The sequence below is a fragment of the Pholcus phalangioides genome, unplaced genomic scaffold (genome assembly GCF_987345545.1).
Source record: "Pholcus phalangioides strain wild (caught in Gottingen) unplaced genomic scaffold, Ppha-v1.0 ptg000010l_1, whole genome shotgun sequence".
Taxonomy (NCBI): domain Eukaryota; kingdom Metazoa; phylum Arthropoda; class Arachnida; order Araneae; family Pholcidae; genus Pholcus; species Pholcus phalangioides.
In genome coordinates, this window is record NW_028301603.1 from 1,451,006 (window position 1) to 1,470,160 (window position 19,155).

At 37.4% G+C, this 19,155-nt stretch overlaps 1 protein-coding gene across 1 annotated transcript in view; it reads right to left on the reverse strand.

Moving 5' to 3' along the window:
* Nucleotides 1–1,578: 1,578 nt before the first annotated feature.
* Nucleotides 1,579–19,155, reverse strand: part of LOC149080737 (uncharacterized) — a 36,382-nt gene continuing 18,805 nt past the window's right edge. The window contains exons 2-3 of the mRNA XM_089237285.1: nt 10,117–10,378; nt 1,579–1,716 (exon numbers count right to left, since the gene is read on the reverse strand). Of these exons, the coding sequence (XP_089093411.1) occupies nt 1,599–1,716; nt 10,117–10,340 (342 nt within the window). The 5' untranslated portion in view covers nt 10,341–10,378 and the 3' untranslated portion in view covers nt 1,579–1,598. The remainder of the gene's footprint in view (nt 1,717–10,116; nt 10,379–19,155) is intronic.

A 19,155-nucleotide genomic window follows, 5' to 3' on the forward strand; every position in this document is an offset into this window, starting at 1 on the left:
CTAAGTATATGTATTGTTTTTATGTAAACTTATCTGGGGGATTGGAAAAGCGTTCGTTAAAACGAGATTTTCGCTATAGCGGTATACGTTAAAACGGGATTCAACTGCATAATATCTAGATCATATTTTCCCAAGCTTTGGTCACACACACACAAAATCACCCCCTTCTTCAAAACTTTTTTCTTCTCATCGCCCCTCAACCTACACCACAACCCATAGGATCCTATACTACACCCAAAGCATCTATCGCCCCGCATCTATCGCCCCTTGAACCTTTCCATCGCCCCTCACGGGACAATATAGCTCATTTTGAGAAAGACTGATCTAGATAAATATTGCATTTAAAATACTTATATTTCACAAATTTTGCTCCTTTTTGGCGCAGAATCTTTATTTCAATAATTGGAAGTTTTAACACCGGGGACTGCTAAGTTATATGCATAAAAAGTTGAGATTTCTACATATTTTCTGTATACGACACCTCGCCAAATTTTAAAATTTTAAGTAACCGCACGTCTCATTCGGAAACTATATTAACTGAAAGTACGTTTCTCTCTAAATTCAAAAATATTCGTAGACATATCTGCTGTGCAAACAATTTGAAAGAGTCCGCATTTTTGAAATTTTGTCTCTTATAGTATTTATTTGTATTATTGTTATTGTTATTACTACATTTTATCTTTTATTTATTGATTCTAGCATTTTTAGAGCATACAGGGTGTCCTGTAAGTGCTAATGCGGCTTTTATCTCATCGACCGTCCATCGTAGAAGTATGATTCAAATTTAAAAAATGCTCAAAAAGAGTTTAAAAATTATCCTGTACCAGCTTGTGAGAGTGGAAATACAGTGTGTCACAAAATAAATAAAAAATCTAAATTCTTATAAAATCCCCCCCTTGTCCCCTAACCTCTAATTAGAAGGTTTTTTCCCTGTCTTTCCTGATGCCAAAAAGAAGAAAAGAAATCAAAGTTTTCAGGAGCAATATTTGCTGTGATATTCGAATCCAAAAATGTGGAGAAAACTTAAGAAAAAGACAGCATAAATGAGGGAAATCAGTATTGTCCGTCAGTTTTTGCTGTTCTTTTGACGACTTTTCTCCACTTTTTGACTTCTAATATCTCAGCGAATATTCCACTTGAAATTTGAATTTTTTTTTTCGTTGGCCTCAGGAGATACAGAATAACAACTTTCCAATTGGAAGTTAAAGCACAAGGGGCACCGTATAAATATTTGGTTTTTTTTTATTTTGTGACACAACGTTATTTCCTCTCTCAAAACTGGTACAGTGTAATTTTTGAACACATTTAAGCATTTTTTAAACCGGAATCATGCCTCAAAGGGTTGATGAGATAAAGGTCGCATTAGCACGTACGGGGCATCCTGTATATTAGCGTACTATACCCTTTTTTGGAGCATATCGTGCAATTTTTTTAACGCATACAATCCAAGCTCTAACCCTCATGAAAAAACGCAAACACTATGAACGAAAAATATGATAAATTATGAGATTAATCGTGTATTTATTCTAGAAAATTCGGAGAACAGTCCACGAACAAACAACTCTGCAACATCTCCGTAGAACAGTCATTCAATAACATCAGCAATACATCATGTCGTCGGTGCAGCAGAAGCAGCAAAGCGTCGCGCAGATGGTACACAGCAGGCAATCCTGCAGACCTGATCCTGTTTGCGCAGGTTGTGTCTCCCTGACGTAGCTATGCAAAATACGAATTGTCTCTTGAATCGACGAGAACCTCAAAAAACAAACTTATTGATAAGTAGTTAGTTAGTTACTCACTAAAAAAATATATGTAATGATGTGTAATAATGACGCATTGCAACTTTACCGTTTCTGTGGTTTTATAAATTCCATTGGCAAAAAACCAAACTCTAGAGATTGATAGCTTTTTTCTCAGCCCGAGAGATATCAAGGAAACCGTTTTTTTCCGGATATTATGCTGAGGTGAGCTCGGAAAGAAAAGCCATCACGTCTCCGGTGGTACTCGAACCCAGACCTTCTTGCACAGCGGGCACGTATGCTATCATCTACACCACTGGAGACATGACCCTGCCTTCCTTATTTCACGCCCTGTGGCGTGAGGCGCTGAAGTAGAGGCATTAGTAGCCTCTCTTAACTTCAGGAAATGTCCCCCGGGTGGGACGGTTTAGAGTGAGATATAGATGGATACCTTGAACCCTATAGATGGTTTTTTTCTCAGTCCGAGATATCAAGGAAACAGTTTTTTTTCCGGATATTATGCCGGATATTAGGCGTGAAATAAGGAAGGCAGGGTGATGTCTCCAATGGTGTGGATGGTAGCATGATTGCCCGGTATGCAAGAGGACCTGGGTTCGAGTCCCGGCGAAAGCGTGGTGACTTTTCTTTCCGAGTTCACCTCAGCATAATATCCGGAAAATAACTGTTTCCTTGAAATCAAACTCTCTTTAAAATGCCGCTTTTTTTTTCAAGATGATGAATTACATATTTTGAGCTGGTGATGGTATATAGTGCTTTCCTCCCGACTCCAAGGAAAATTAATCGAGAAAGAGAAATACTCTAGCTTTTCTTTTCATGATTAATTCTATACCCGTATTCCTATACTACCCTAAAGGGAAGGGAAAAAAGTTATATTTCACACAAAAACCGCGACTCTTTTATTCATGTGTACTGAAGTCAACTCCACCCACTAGCGCAGGCATCTTCAACTTGTTGCTCGCGAACACCACGCTGCACTATAGCACCCCTAACGCTCCGTTCCCACGTCTAACTTCGTGCTCTTAATCAACGTCGCGATTAAACACGAGGTACAAATTGCAATCAAGGATTAAAATCATCCTCATCAGTATGTTAAAATTGGCGTAAGGGTGCTCTTCTTTTGATGATGGGTACAGACGCAGTGCTCGCGGCTAGAAAAAAGCTAAAGATTTCTGCAGTAGCGGTTGGGAGGGAACGAAAACATGTGCTCTTATAGGAGAGGTATCGACACAAAATATTTGGGCTGGTCATTGCCGAAGTTAAGAGGGTTTTAAGGAGGACGACATATCTGAGCGGGATATCTGGCAATTGACGAAATGCAAAACATCAAGTTAAGGGAGATATATCTTGATTGCCGAAGAGAAGGATAAATTGATTTCATTTTATGATAAAGCTTATCGATTCTACTCCACTGTACATCGTGGACAGTCGTTTATCTATTTATTTTCAGCTGATTATACGACATCAGTACCCTTTGTCCACGGTGACGTCTTCCTAAACACGCGTACAGTAACTAAAGAGCTCGGATTATGAGCTCAGTAGACTGATTAATCATCCTGTGATGATTTGAATTTTTGTTTTCAAGATGAAATTCTTTAAATTATAGATAATACATAGAGTACGCATATATTCCAGTTATTCTCTCTCTCTTTATAAATTTATTTATTTATTTCCTTTATTCTTTGATAAGTTTGTTACACTATTTGGGACGGGAATAGATTTTATTGAGTAATGGTAGAGTGCCCCAATCACTATATTGTCGGTGAGTAGGATTCGAACCCAGATTTGGTGTTTGTATCACAACTTTTTTTTTTTTATTATGTTAAATTTTCAACGTCTGAGTTTGAGTTTCATCTATTTTTCACAAAAGAAAACTGAAAAAAAAAAGGATTTTTTTACGCTCCCGCAGAGAAACAAGCATATTTCCGACTAATTCTACAACGAAAATATTAAGGAGGCTACACGCGTAAGAAGGCTGCAAGCTGAACAAATATGCATGCTCGATATTTTTGCAAAAGCATGCTTGAATGTCTGTAGGAGAATTTCGTTCGTAGGAGAAGAAGCGTTTTGATTTTACAAGCGGCTTGAAGATTGAATGAATTTTTTTTTTTTTTTTTTTTTTTTTTTTTTTAATTAATTGGACAAAACAGAACACGTTACAAAATACACAAGAAAGACAGATGACAAAACAAAATACATAATAAATAAACAAAAATGGACAAATGGACATACATAAACACCCACTCTGTGACCCTCAAGGGACTACTTGTCCTTCCAGAAGGTCGAATAATTTGTAATATTATATTTCTATTTTTCAAGCAACTTTCATTATTGTTCTATTATCATAAACAAAAAAACAACAAAAAAAAAAAAACATTAGTAATTTATGATCGTGTGCACGCACAATAATTGGATTTTTAAAACATCAAAAAAATATGTTGAAAATATTTAAAATTAAAACTAAAAATACATCTTGTTCGTAGTATTATCTCTTCAAATTGTGATTAGTGTTCATGAAAATTGTTGAAAATATAGATATTTATGTTAGATATCTCTATGCACAAAAATTAAACACGTATTGTAAAAATAAAATAAACGTATAGGTATTAGTAAATATTTCTATTGTATTATTGTTTCAAACACAATGCTCTTTGCAAAATCAAAAATATTATAATTCAATCTTTTATTAGTATAATTAGCAGTTTGGTATTTATTTAATACCTTTGGAGCAGTGTAACTAAAACTTTTTTTGAATAGAGTTTTATTTGTTTTTGGCACTTGATATTCCATACTTAATCTACTTGAAGATCTGTTTCGATTCTTTATTAACCATTCTTCATTTGCTATAACAAATTTTATTATTCTGTATATATAGTTTTGTCTTATGGATAATGCATGGCACTCAGTTTTGTTTTGGTTAGTGGGATTAGTTTTTATTGTGAATCTGATTTTATTATATATATTATCTAATTTATTTATGTTAGTATAATATGCACCACCCCAGGCACAGATTCCATACGTTACAATTGAATATATCCATGCATAAAATATATCTTTAAAAAATTTTTCATCTATTGCATTTTTAAGTCTATACAATACCGCTGCAAAAGTTCGAATTCTTTTAGTTATTTTTCCACAATGCAAATTCCATTTTAGGTCGTCCTGTATTATTATGCCCAAATAATTGTAGTCGAAAACTCTGTTTATTTCTTGGCAGTTACAGTATGATATGCTATGAGTAGGGGAATGGTTATGAATTTTTATATGTATATTATTAAAATTATTTATGTTTTTTGTCTTTAAGCAAAAATATTTAGTTTTTTGAATATTTATTTGCAGTTTGTTTTTACTTAGCCAACTATTTATTTTGAAAAGGTCTTCTTCTACTTTTTTTAATAAATTTTCCATTTCCATCTCTTCTACATACAGTACTGTATCATCGGCAAAAGATATTAAGTTTCCATTTAGTTCTAGTTTACAAAATTCGTTTATATATATGAGGAAAAGTACAGGTCCCAGAACTGATCCCTGAGGTACGCCTTTTTTTACTTCCAAGAATGTACTAATTTTTTCATTTATTTTAACTGCTTGTTGTCTATTGTAATAATATGTTTCAAACCATTTCAATATATTACCACGGATGCCAGCTGAGTAAAGTTTCTTAGTTAGGATATTAAGGTCAACGTAATCAAAGGCTCGTTTAAGATCTAGGAATACGGTTATTGAGTATTTGTTTAAGTTATATCCATTGTTTAAACGATTACATAAATCAATTATAGCCATTTCTGTATTTTTTTTCTTTTGGAATCCGTATTGGTTGGTGGCAAAAAATTTTTGATGATTTAAGAAATTTAGAAGTTGTTTTTTCATACATTTTTCCATAACTTTTGAAAAAACAGGTAGAATAGAAATTGGTCTGTAATTTATTAAATCGGTTGCATCTCCTTTTTTGTAAATTGGATGTACCAAGGAATATTTGAGTTCCGGATAAAAAAGTCCATTTGATATTGATGAATTTATGAGATTTCTTACTACGTCTAAATGGTATGTTGAAATAATTTTAATCATTTTAGGGGTAATTTTATCGTACCCACTTGATTTGTTTTCTTTCATTTCTTTAATCACATCATTTATTATTGCATCAGTGGTTTCAAAATAAAACATAGAATTACTTCCATTATTATTATTTGTTTGTGCTGTGCAAAAATAATGTTCATTTTCTTCTACATCCTCCAAATTTCTGTTTATGAAATCGACATTGAATCTTTCAGCCATATCTGAAGCACATTGGAATTCTGGTAATTTGTTGTTTATATTTTTGTTTAAAATGGTTTCATTTATACATTTCCATTGCAGCCTTTTATTACTTTCACAAGTGTTGAAATTGTTCTTAATGTACTTCAGTTTTGTGGTTTTTATGAGTTTTTTTAATTCTTTGTCATAGTTCTTGTATTCTATTTCAAAGGATACTATATTTGGATATTTTTTGTATTTTTTGTACAACTTTTCTTTGTAATTTATTCTATCTATAATTTCCTTGGTGATCCATTTTTTCTTGGATTTTTTTGGATTTTTTTTAACTGTTTTAGACCATAAGTTCGAGTTTAATGTTATCACATCCATGAACCGCTTGTATTTATTTTGAGTATTACTCTCTTCAATAATAGTCGTTAAATTCAAATTTGAAATGAATTTTTCAAATTTTTCATAATTTATTATCGTTATTTGTTCATTTGTTCTGTTGATTTTTATATTCCTTTCCAAAAAATTGATGTAACCTATAATTGGGTAATGGTCAGTGACTTGTGTTTTGTAAACAGTGAATTCTTGTGTGGTTGTTTGTTTGGTTCTATAGAAAGCATGGTCAATACATGTTTTAGTTCCATTTCCTTCTCTAGTTACGTTTTCATGTAATGGATGAAATCCATTTAATGCCATTATATCAAGATATTTTGATGTTTCTATGTCTTCTCCATAAAGATTAATATTTATGTCTCCCACTATTAATGTATTACTTTTCGAATTTAACATGTAAAACTCCAATTCATCATTAAATTGTGATATGGTATAACAATGTGATCTGTAGATTTGAAATATTTCTAGCTCATAATCAGGGAGAAATATGCAAAGTTCTTCTGCTGTTTGGAATTTATAGCTTTTTTTTTGTATTGATCTAATTGACTTGTTTATATACATTATAACTCCTCCTGACCTATTATAGGTTCTACAGTTTGCGTAACTGTAATAGTCATTTATATTATCTGAAATATAATAATTAATCAATTCGTCTGTTTCTATCCATATTTCATTTAGACAAATAATATCTATTGATACATTCAAGGACTTTAAAAATGCTGTAAAGTTGTCAAAATTTGCTCTTAAGCTTTGTATATTAAGTATTAAAAATGTTAGTGTTTTATCTGTGTTAGCGGGTCTTTTGAAAAAATTTTGAACCTCTTCAATATCCTCCAATGGTTTTTGGTTTAGTGCAGATATTTGATCAATATCAGTTTCCATTTATGTTTGTGTCTAGTTTGTGTAATTGCTCTTGTTCTGTTATTCGCAATATTTTTGACTTTTCATCTTTTCGGAGGAAAATTTTACCTTCTTTAACCCATGCAAATTTGTAGTCGTTTGCATTTTTAAATTGTCTTACCATAAAAAAAAGCTTCTTGTTTTCTATTGTTAAATGTTCATTGACATAAATTCTGTTGTCTTTAAAATTAGGATTGATTTGGTCAGCTGTTAACGTGTTCTGTCCTCTCGCTTGCTGGATCCAGATGGTTTTTGATCTTTCACTTTGAAATCTTACAATAATCGGCCTAGGTTTCTTGTTGTTCTGCGTTGGAACTCGGTGTGCACTTTCTATTACAGTTTCTTGTTGAATATCCAAGTTTATTTTCACTTTTTGAAGTATTTCATCAACATTTTCATTCTCAATTTCAGGAATTCCATTGATCTCTACGTTGTTTTTTCTGCCTCTCGTTTCAATATCATTCATTCGTTGTTTTAGTTCTTTAAGTTCAGTCTTCAAATTTTTGTTCTCTAATTTCATTTCCTCGTTTTCCTCTGTTAGATGTACCACTATTTCTTTCACGTTCTCTAATTTCTTACCAATGTCATCCATACGCCCTGAATTGAATTCGATTGCCTTTATCACATTTTGTATCTCGTTCTCCAGATGTTTTTGTCTCTCGATGATTTCCTGTGTTGCTTCCTTGATGGTATTTCTCATTTCTTGTTTCAGCTCTCTTATCATATTGTCAAAATTTTTGAAATTGTCATCCAATTCACTGTCTTTGCTGGTTTTTTTCTCTAGTCCTTGATTTGCTGCGACACATTTGGGGCAAGTATAGTCTGTTTTCTTTGCTTTTGACATTTTTCTGAATGTAGCTTCCTTAAAACCTGCGCAAACTGGATGTATATATAATTCACATTGTTTGCAGCAGAAAAATTCGTTTTTATCAATCACTTCGTCCCCGCAGGTACTACACTTCAAATCTCCCATTTTAAAGAACGGAGAAGAGCAAAATATATAATAATTTGCCTGGTAGAGAAAATTCGAAACAGAAAGAATCACCGAAATAAAGTTCTTAGTTTGATATGCGGTTTATAGATGGCAGCACGTGCACCACATAGATGCTTGCAATCACGTTGCTTTGTTTATGTATTTTCAATGCTTATATTTCTATTTTAGAAATACCATAATTAGCTATTTTAACACATTTTATGACAATATACTCATTATTTTTCCTACCTTTAACGTTGATACCTAATTTAAAAGGATAATTCGTTACTTATTAGTCAAAAATCGGGAGCTTGTAAATCACACGTATGTAAACAAAGGTGGCCGTTGCCATTTTTGACACAGTTTGACAACTGTACAAGCCGCGCTTGAGCAAAACTGAAGATGTGTATACTCTATACCCGTAATTTTTCCACAAACTTGTACTAGTCTTCACTTTTCAATGAGCTAAGCTTGGTGTTGGTTTTTTGTTGGCGCTTTTCCTCCGTACACAAGGACAAACGCAGCCAAAGCGAGTGCACCATCGCCCGAGCTCGAAAGAAAAATCGCATGCATGTGCACAAGAAGATAGAGCATGCATTCTTGTCGAACTTGCAGTTACGTGTGTAGCCATTTTTATATACTTATTACCGTTTGTACAACGGTATAAACAGTTTCACAGAGACTGCGTAAAATGGATGGGTGGATCTTCGATCAGATTTTTCATTCGATATAAAAGATATTCGGGTTACTCGAAATCGATCTTTTTTTTTTTTTTTTTTTGATTGGTATTAACATCCATCAAAATTTCATCACAAAAGTGTCGCAACCCAATAAATGCCAAGACAGCTAGAAGTTTGGAGGGGTCAAAGAAGTTTTAGGGCAATGTCTGTCAACCTTTGACTCGCGGACCCCATTTTAGTACAAGATATACGGAAAACTGGCTACATGGAGAAATGATGATTTCTGGGCAGAAAAATCCATCTCTGCCTCGCCGGAGACTCGAACCCCAGTCTCTCGTATGCTGGACAAGTGCTCTACCACTAAGCTATGAAAGCAGATATAATATCTCTCCGTTGAAGCGTATATGCTGAACGGCACTGTGGGAAGGACAGTGACAACAATCAGGTAATTGCTCGTAAATGACATCAGGGCCACCATATGGTGACATATATGTAGAGAAAGATGTCCTCTCCACTTGTTAATACAAGATATATAGAAAACTGGCTATATGTAAAGATGTTGATTTTTTTGGAAGTTTTCCTTCCATCTGTCTCTTGAACCCTGTCTTATAGCGTATGGTCTTTCTTTAACCAAAAAATAAAAAAGAATTAACTGATTTATTTTATTTTCCTCGATCGTCCGCGGAGCTCTCGGGAAGTGCGCACGGAGCTGCAAGGGCTCTGGGGAACACCGGTTGAGAACCACTGTATTAGGGTTTTGGGTCACGCATCTAGCAAAAGCCTACTAGATCACTAGAGTTCCTCCAATGACAATGTTTTGATGGGATACTGCCCGGTGAAGTCAATTGTTCTTTACCAGTGTAGAAGATCGGCATTGAGTTATCGATAATGCGACATTTGGGGGAATCAAAGGATTGAAAACTTACATGGGGCTCCATCTATAATGCAGTTTTCCAGAGACTACGTGAAATGAATGTTAGAGAAATAGATTTTGATCGAATGTTTTGTGCGTCTTGCTATTTATCACCAATGGGTATACCATCAACAGAGTCAGAACAACAAAAATTTTCAGTGTCGAAAGATGGCCACGTGTCTATGCATCTTGTTGCAATTTAGACGAAGGACGTGCCTTAAAAAATAACGTTGTGTATACAGTTAGTGTTATACGTACACGGTCTGGCCAGGCTGTGGATAGTTGTAGTAAGGCCCCGGCTGTTGCGTCACAGGTGAAGAGCCTGGATTATACTGCGTATCCGGAGCAGTTGGCCAGTAATATGGTGGTGAGTTCTGTCCATAAAAAGGCGGTGGGTTTTGTCCGTAATAAGGCGGCGGGTTTTGTCCATAATATGGTGGCGGGTTTTGCGCATTATTTGACGGGGCGCTCGGAGCCGCCATGCCTCTCTCTTCGATAGGGTCGCGATTCCGTTTCAGACCTACGGATTCAATAAAACTGTGAAGTTGTTGTTAAATGTTTTATATAAAGATTAATTATCACCAAGGATGCTTTGAGTAAACGCAATATATACGAAACACAATCACCTAAATTACTGCAATATAATTGGTGAAATCTATGAAACAATAACTCACCTTATCAAATTGCAGACCAAGCTTAACGTTATATCTGGTCGAACAAATAAAACTTTCAGTTGTTTTGCAATGAAAACAGGCGAAATGATTCCCGAAGGAGAAAACACACAAATATCACGCGCAATTGGCCACCAGGGACGGCGTTGACTGCGATTCAAACTCAAAACGGTACTCTGTATTATTTTCTGGTCGTACTAACTTGAGAATTAAAATTCGATTGATCCTGATAACGTGCTAGCCGAAATTTAGCCGCAATAAACATCTTTAACTATAGCATATTCTGCCATCGAGGTAGCTTAGGGGTCATTCAAGTATTACGTCAGCATCGATGGCAGGGAGGGAGTTGCTGATTTGATGACAGGGGGGGGGGGTTTGGATGATGCTTACGTCATCAACCACCCACTTCTCTTTATGAAGATATGAAATATTCTTAATGGCATCTTATTCGGTGCGCCAAAAACGGGGAAAACCTTTCGATAGTTATTGGGCAGCTGAACTAACATTCTCCTTATTGATTATTTCCGAGAGCCACTTTAGTGAACCTCTGAATGTTTCACGGATCTTTCAAGTGCTCTGGAAATGTTTCCGGGCCGCTTAAGTGCTCTGGAAATGTTTCCGGGCCGCTTAAGTGATCTGGAACTGTGCCACGCATCACTCAAGTGACCTGTAATTATGCCACGGATCACTTAAGTAATCTGGGAATGTTCCGCGGGTAACTAGAGAGATATGTAGAACCACACTGGGGGCAGCTTAAGTGCTCTAAAACTGTGCCACATGTCACTGAAGGGATCTCTAAATGTGCCACGGATCGTTTAAGTGTTCTGGAACTGTGTCGCGGGTTAATTAAGTGACCTTTGAATGTGAAAGTGATCTTTGAGGCGTACTTTGGTGATCTGGAAATGTGCCACGTAAATGTACCAACTTAAATGCTCTGGAATTGTGCCACGGGTCATTTAAGCAATTTGTAAAAATTTCTACAAAATTAGGTTTGTGGGGCAAACCACACCAGAACCTTCAGGACCCACATTTGGTCTGCGGGTCAAGGGTTTACCATATATGGCTTAAAGGGTGGGTCACAATGAATTTCTTAAAGAGAAATTTTGAGTTCTTACCCTTCAAATAGCATTGAAATTAACAGAAATCGATTATAATAACATATGAGCTATTTTCTTTCGAAATTTTAATTTTTTTAAAAATATTTTTTGCATTAAAAAAAATTTTTTTTTCGTCTGGGGGGGGGGGGAAGAGGCGCACGAGCCCCCATGGCCCCCCTCCCGCGTACGTTTCTGATCCCACCAATATGTGTTAGGAGGTAGGGGGGGGGCACTGCTGACGAAATTTTGCTGACAAGGGGGAAGGGGGTAAAAAATGGCTAAAAATTTGCTGACGTAATACTTGAACGGCCCTTACTACTTTTAATGATGGTTCACGCCGACCGCATCGAGTAGCAGCATTGTTTGACTCGAAACAGGGTAGAAGCGCACGATGGAGCGAGTTGTTTGCGGTCAAGCAAATCATGGAACGAGAGCTAATAGTCTTCAAGTCAAGAGTGCTGTCTAACACATCGATGCTCAACCCTTTACCCGCGGGCCAAATGTGGCCCATGACCTCTTACCTAATTTTGAAAAAGAAAAAAGGAATTTGTGGCACATTTACAGATCACTTAAATGTCCAGCAGTGCAGTTCCACATCGCTTAAGGGACCTGCGACATATTTACAGATCATTGAGTAACCCCAGGGCCGTCTGAAGGAGCATCACGGGACCCGGGCCAGGTGATTTTTTGAGGCCGTAATTGGAAAATTCTCGACAATTTCAACCAGTTCTCATTTTTGTGAGGAACCAAGGCCTGCTCGGGTGAGCCCATGCGTTGGGACACGGCACTGAGTGCAGTGGCGGATTACCGCACAGGCGCATGAGGCGCGCGCCTAGGGCCTTGGCAGAGCGGGGGGGCCTCCAAATAGTTGTGTGCTTCATCCTACATATGAATTTACATGCGCATCAACAAATCTCTTGAACTAAGTACAGTATCTGCTCTCCCTTTTTTTTTTTTAACCGCAATTTTTTTTTTTTTTTTTATGTATACTGTACGTATAAGAGTTATGGAAGAAAAACGGGAACTGAAAGAAAAGAACAATTTACAAGACGCAGCTCTCAAGGGCCAGGAGTGTTGAGAACAGCAGGTCCTAATGTCTGTCCGAAATGAAAATTGGAGTGAAGGCATAAACAGATGTCTCATTCCACAGTATTAAATGCTTTTATAGGCGCCAATAATACGACAGCTTTGGTGTAAGCTTTTGTATACAGTATAATGGATGGCAAGATGGCTATCGACAAGCGGCGACATCGACAGGAAGAGACACTCGTACTAATTAAAATGAATGTAGTAGAGCTCTTATTGTGATTTTGTCTCCCACTTGTTTGAATGAAATACTATAAGCTGGTTCAAACAACATATACATTTGCAATCTATGACTGGAACCATACGACCATATGACAAAAAAAAAGTGGGGTTTGAAATGAATGCTGAATGACATGCATTCTGAATCACGTGATTTTTCTGTTTCTCTTTTAACACTCCCTCCCCGGCTGAAAAAAATCAAGGGGGTTTCTTTTCCGTCTTTCTAAAAAAAAGAGCTACATTTTTGGATTGGTCAAGGAGGCTTGGGTATACAACATCTTTGTGTCAGACCGAAAAGTGTTTATTGTTAATGTAATTTGTAATGTGTGTTATTGTAATGAAAAAAATTTTCATGCCGATCCTCAAGATTTTCTTTAGGATTTAGATTGCAGAATCTCCAAAAGTAACGGTAAGCAAAACTAAAAATATATAAATTATCTGATAAATTTTTATTTGAGCATTTCAATTCAACTACAGTAGTCTCTCGAGAATTCGGTCGTGCTCTAATCCAGCACGTCCAGTAGTCCAGGATATTTAGGTGGTGTGGTGTCATTTTTCTCCTGATGCCCTAACCCCTTAACACGTTCTAATATTTCTCAATCGCTGATCAAGTCCTGACTATGTCTTTGCACGAAATTTCATATATTATTTCAATGGGTTTCTTCAAAGTTAATCCAGCAATTTCGGTAAAATCTGGCACACCGTGGTCTAATACGTACCGGCAAGGGCGTAGCCCCGGGGGGGGGGACTTGGGGGGGGGTCTGGTTCCCCCCCGAAATGTGAGAAAATGACCGAAAAAAGGGAAAAAGATGGTCAAATCCATTGTTCTGTCACTTTGGTCTCCCCCCCGAAATGAAAGTGGTCCCCCCCGAACGAAATTTCTGGCTACGCCCCTGCGTACCGGATTAGCGAGAGTCTACTGCAGGGGTCTTCAACCTTTGAGGCATAGCAGGCCATATTGAAACATTTTATAAAATACGCGGGCCACAATGTTATACTGTGGCATTTTTCGTTATTAAACGAAACGGGGGGGGGGCATAATATAGAAGATTTTTATTCACTCTGAATACAAATAATACAAAGGCAAAGGCCACAACAGGCAGAGTGCCCAACGAGGTGGCTGAAAGAGAAAATAATAATAATTAATATAATAATAGTAAAAATAATATAGAATAAACAAATAAAAAATAATAATTTCTAAAAAAAATTTTTTAAATAATTTCTTTCATTGACAATAATTTTAATTCATTCTGAACTAATTTCTTCCATTAAAAATATAATTCTTATATTTACTCTGATATAATTTCTTCCTTCTATTCCCTCTATTGAAGAAATGTTTTTCTATTAAATATTATCAGTATCTTTATATCAAATCAAATATATTATATTTGAGATATTATCAAATCTTTATTAATCAGTAATATTAAATTACTAAAACTATGACGGATCTCCATTTTTGCCGTGTGGCTGAAGGCACCAGGACGGACATTTTAGATTACTAAAAATATGATGCAGAATTTTACTGCGATTTTTTTTTTTTAATGGGAGTGTGATTATTTTTCATCTAGTACCAGAGAATATCATTATATTTCCTTATCTTATTTTTGTGTTTATGGTTTTGGTGATGCAAAAATAAAAAAAAAGTTATGATTTTCATAATATTGTTCATTTTAGTGAACCATCTCGTTCTTATTAGGGCCAAAAGGGTGCAGTGGTGGATAAACGCAAATTTGTGGGTGGGGGCGGTGGTTGTGACAATGTGTTCAATTTTTCAGGACGGTTCTGATTTTTTTTGGAAAATCTTTCCCCATTTTTTAAGCAAATTTATTTTCTTGGTTTGTTATTCAGTCAAAAACGTAGAAAATCTTTTTTTTTTTCCATTTAATTTTTCTGCTCTCGGGGGGGGGGGGGTGACAGCCCCTACCTTTAATCCGCCCCTGATAGGGGGGGCCTCCAGATCAGGTTGCGCCTGGGGCCTCCCAAAATCATGATCCGCCACTGGTGATATTGTCCTCCTTTGCAAACGGATGAAAGCACAAAATGATGGATTAGAAATGGCTCCCTTGCTCAGCAATGACATGACAAAAGTAAAGAGTGGATTCTAAAGCCACTTTTCTGCAGTGTCTCTCTATGCAATGGATGCGTATGCCAAACAAATGGACTGTTCAAGTGTGATACGGTGTTTGAGGACTTCCGCTACAAACAACGACCTTCAAATGGCCCCAAAGAAAGAATTCGTAAAATGAAATGACTATGAGTGACCATGTGTTCAATTTTTCAGGACGGTTCTGATTTTTTTTGGAAAAAATTCTGAATTTTCCCCCTTTTTTTAAGCAAATTTATTTTCTTGGTTTGTTCAGTCAAAAACGTAGAAAACATTTTTTTTTCTGCTCTCGGGGGGGGGGGGGGGTGACAGCCCTACCTTTAATCCGCCCCTGATAGGGGGGCCTCCAGATCAGGTTACGCCTGGGGCCTCCCAAAATCATGATCCGCCACTGACTGAGTGACCCGCGACATATTTACAGATCTTTGAGTGAATCGCGACACACAGTTCCAGATCTTCTGTGACCCCACGAAACAGTATCAGAGCACTTAAGTGACCAGTGGGACTGTTCTACATCACCCAAGTGTCTCACGGCACATTTCCAGATCATTTAATTGACCCGAGGCACATTCCCAAATCATTAAAGTGACCCGCGACATATTTATTTACAGATCACGTAAATGGCCTACGACTCGTTTTCTAACAATCACTTTCCTAAATGTTGAGCGCCCTTGGTCTGAAACACGAGCCAACTTCTTTTGATGTATAGGGTGTCCCATAAGTTCGTAAGTAGAATAAAAATTCATAAAAATTAAAGGAATTTATGAATTTGAATGCGGTTCACGAGAGAATTATTCTCAGGAAAGGGTGATTCTTTTTTTTTTTTTTGATACAGAAAAAATTTAGCTCAAATTTTTTCGATAGAGAGCGCTGCACGAAAGAAAATCACTGGAAATATGCAAATCAGAGTCCTATAAAAAGCAGGGTGTACGCCGGGTGGGCCGGATCAAGATGTTTGAAGGCCCTAAGCACTTAAATGATTTTGGTGCCCGCCCCCCCCCCCTTCTTATAAGTACATTGTACACAATGTTGAATCTATCAATGAAGAAAAAACATTGAATGAAACTTTGTATTTCAAAAGTAATCTAAGACCAGCAGTGGATCCAGAAGTAGGGCGGGGAGTAATCACTAGGGTGGAACGAAAAAGGGTGTTTTTTCACTTTTTTTGGAAATTGATGTTGTCTTAGTATCCGAAAGATGCCTTTCAAGGTTTTAAGACGTTATACCAAAATCTAGGAAAATATTTTAATACCTTGAGGTTCCTCACGGACCCTAAAGGTTGAGCAAAAAGACTTTTCTAAGTGCACATTATGAAAATCTTTTTAAATATTATCTTTTTGGGGGGACGCGGACAAAACTATAACCATGTTCCAAATTATAAAAATAAAAAACAACGTATCACACTATTACATTTCACTTAGACCATTTATTAAAAAATGGGTCTGACTCTCTGTTTAACTGTTTCACGGTCACATTTCACTTGTTTGCAAAATAGTCCGCTATCTTTTCAAACGATGGAAGAGTACTAATTTATTTTATTCTGGCTTGAATGAAGCCTTCACGACTCTCGGTTGTTGATACAGCAACAGATGCTTCAGTTAAGAGTCGTACGCACCGTTCAACTGCTTGCATGTGTGTGTGACAAGGAAAATTCGGTATAGATGGAAAAGCAGTTTCGGATAATTTTTGTGGGTCCGGTTCCTGATTTTTTATAAAAATCAGGTGGTTCAGTCACTAGCACTTGATCCCATGCGCATAGTTCCGAATAGTGCTTAGCAGAAAAGTTCATTTTCGGAACATGGTATTTACGGATTTCTGCTTCTGATAACCCTTCATTTATAATTTTTAGAATTCTCTTGATTCCCAGTTGTTTGGCAGTACTACACTGCTGGCCACCGTAAATGCAACACCCTGAAGGAAGCATGCAAATAATATGAAATTTACAACATGCATTAGCGGAGGTGAGATATGCAAATGATTAGAATTTCAGCGCAGACGCACATCACGCGCGCCTGTGGCGCCACTTCAAAGCGCTATTTAAGGCTTGGAGATTTCGACGATTTGAAGTACGGCAATTGTGTTTTTCTTGTGGTTTTTTCAAAAAAACGATCAATTATGCCTCGTAGAAAACAGCGATCATCTTTTGATCAAGTATCCGAGTTCGACAGAGGAAGGATAGTGGCCTACCGAGATTGTGGATTATCTTTCAGGGAAATCGGTAGTCGTGTTGGACGAAACCAAACAACTGTAATGCGGATATGTGATCGTTGGATGCAGGAGGGTACGACGGACCGACGTGTTCGATCGCATCCACCTCAGTGCACCACTTCACGTGATGACAGGCGTATTGTGCGTATGGCAGTGACGGATCGCTCAGCCACATCACGAACCATAGCACAGCATATTCAGTCTGTACCGCATCATCCAGTGCCTGCGCGTACCATTCGACGCCGTTTACAGCAGAGTGGTCTGTCCGCAAGACGTCCATTGCTTCGTCTACCCTTGACGCAGAACCACAGACGTCTCCGCCGCCAATGGTGCGATGAAAGAAGGATGTGGACGGCACAATGGAATGAAATTGTCTTTACTGACGAGTCACGCTTCTGTCTGCAACACCACGATGGTCGGATTCGAGTCTGGAGACACCGTGGAGAGAGGATGCTGAACAGCTGCGTTATGCACCGCCACACTGGTCCTGCACCGGGTATTATGGTATGGGGCGGTATTGGATATCGCTCTCGCACTCCTCTAGTACGCATTGCCGGTACTTTAAAAAGCCAGCGCTACATCTCCAAGGTGTTGGAGCCAGTTGTCCTTCCTTACCTTCAGGGCTTGCCCACAGCCATATTTCAACAGGATAATGCGCGACCACACGTGGCACGCTTCTTCGTCAATCGCCAGATTGAATTTCTTCCCTGGCCAGCTCGCTCTCCGGATCTTTCGCCGATAGAAAACATGTGGTCCATGGTTGCTCAACGATTGACCCAGATTACATCCCCAGCTGCCACACCAGATCAACTTTGGCAACGCGTGGAAGCTGCTTGGTCTGCTGTACCCCAAGAACACATCCAAAGTCTCTTTGAATCAATGCCGAGGCGTGTGGCATCGGTGATCTCCAACAATGGCGGCTACTCTGGCTACTGATTTTGGCAGGAACCACACTTCACAGAAGTCTATAAATTTAATCATTTGATGCTTGGTCAACATGTTATCTACAAAATAAATATTGTTGCGATATCTCTTGTCTTGGTGTTGCAATTTGGGTGGCCAGCAGTGTAGTTATTATTATTAAGTTATCTGGAAGACGGGAAAAAAATATTTTTTAAAGATCGGTCACACAAAATATTTTTGCTGCTATGTCTTCAGAGTGGGTGTTGACAGGATACGCCTTTCACACTCAAACATTACCGTCCCTTTTTTAACGGAAGCTTCATTTTTTTATTGTTATTATTCCTATTTACAAACAGATTCGGTATTATACACTTGTATACGCTTCTTCAACAGTTCTTGCAAAAAAAAGAGCTTTCTTCTTCATCGTTTGATGACATAAATGAAATATGCGTGTCTATCTTGTTTGGCAGAGCCTAAACTCCTATAAACAAAGTTGCTGTCAACAAGATTTTTTTCGCACCCACACGCTTTGACGTATACTGGATACGGGTAGGGGGGGGGGGTCACTTATCGTGAAGTAAAGAAATTATGTGGATGACTCTCTCGTCAAATTGGAACCGCTACAGCCCGTGGATAATTATGAAATATTTAATTATACGGACCCGCAAGAAAAATAAAAAGTGGCAACACAACGGTAAGTGGTTCATAATTTGTTCCACGTTATAATTGGTAGCAGCATATCCGTCCCAGGAAAATCATACGACGTAAATTAGCTCAGAAATAAAATTGTAAAATTTTAAAGAAAAGACGAGTATTTTTCTCACTGTGGAGCCGTTCAAGTATTACGTCAGTAAATTTTTAACCATTTTTGACCCCCCCCCCCTTGTTAGCAAAACTCGGAACCCTTCCCTTGTTAGCAAAATTTCGTCATCAGTTCTGCCCCTCTGAAACCTGACGCATATTGGTCGGATCAGAGACGTAACATGAGGGGTATAGGAGGGCTCGCCCC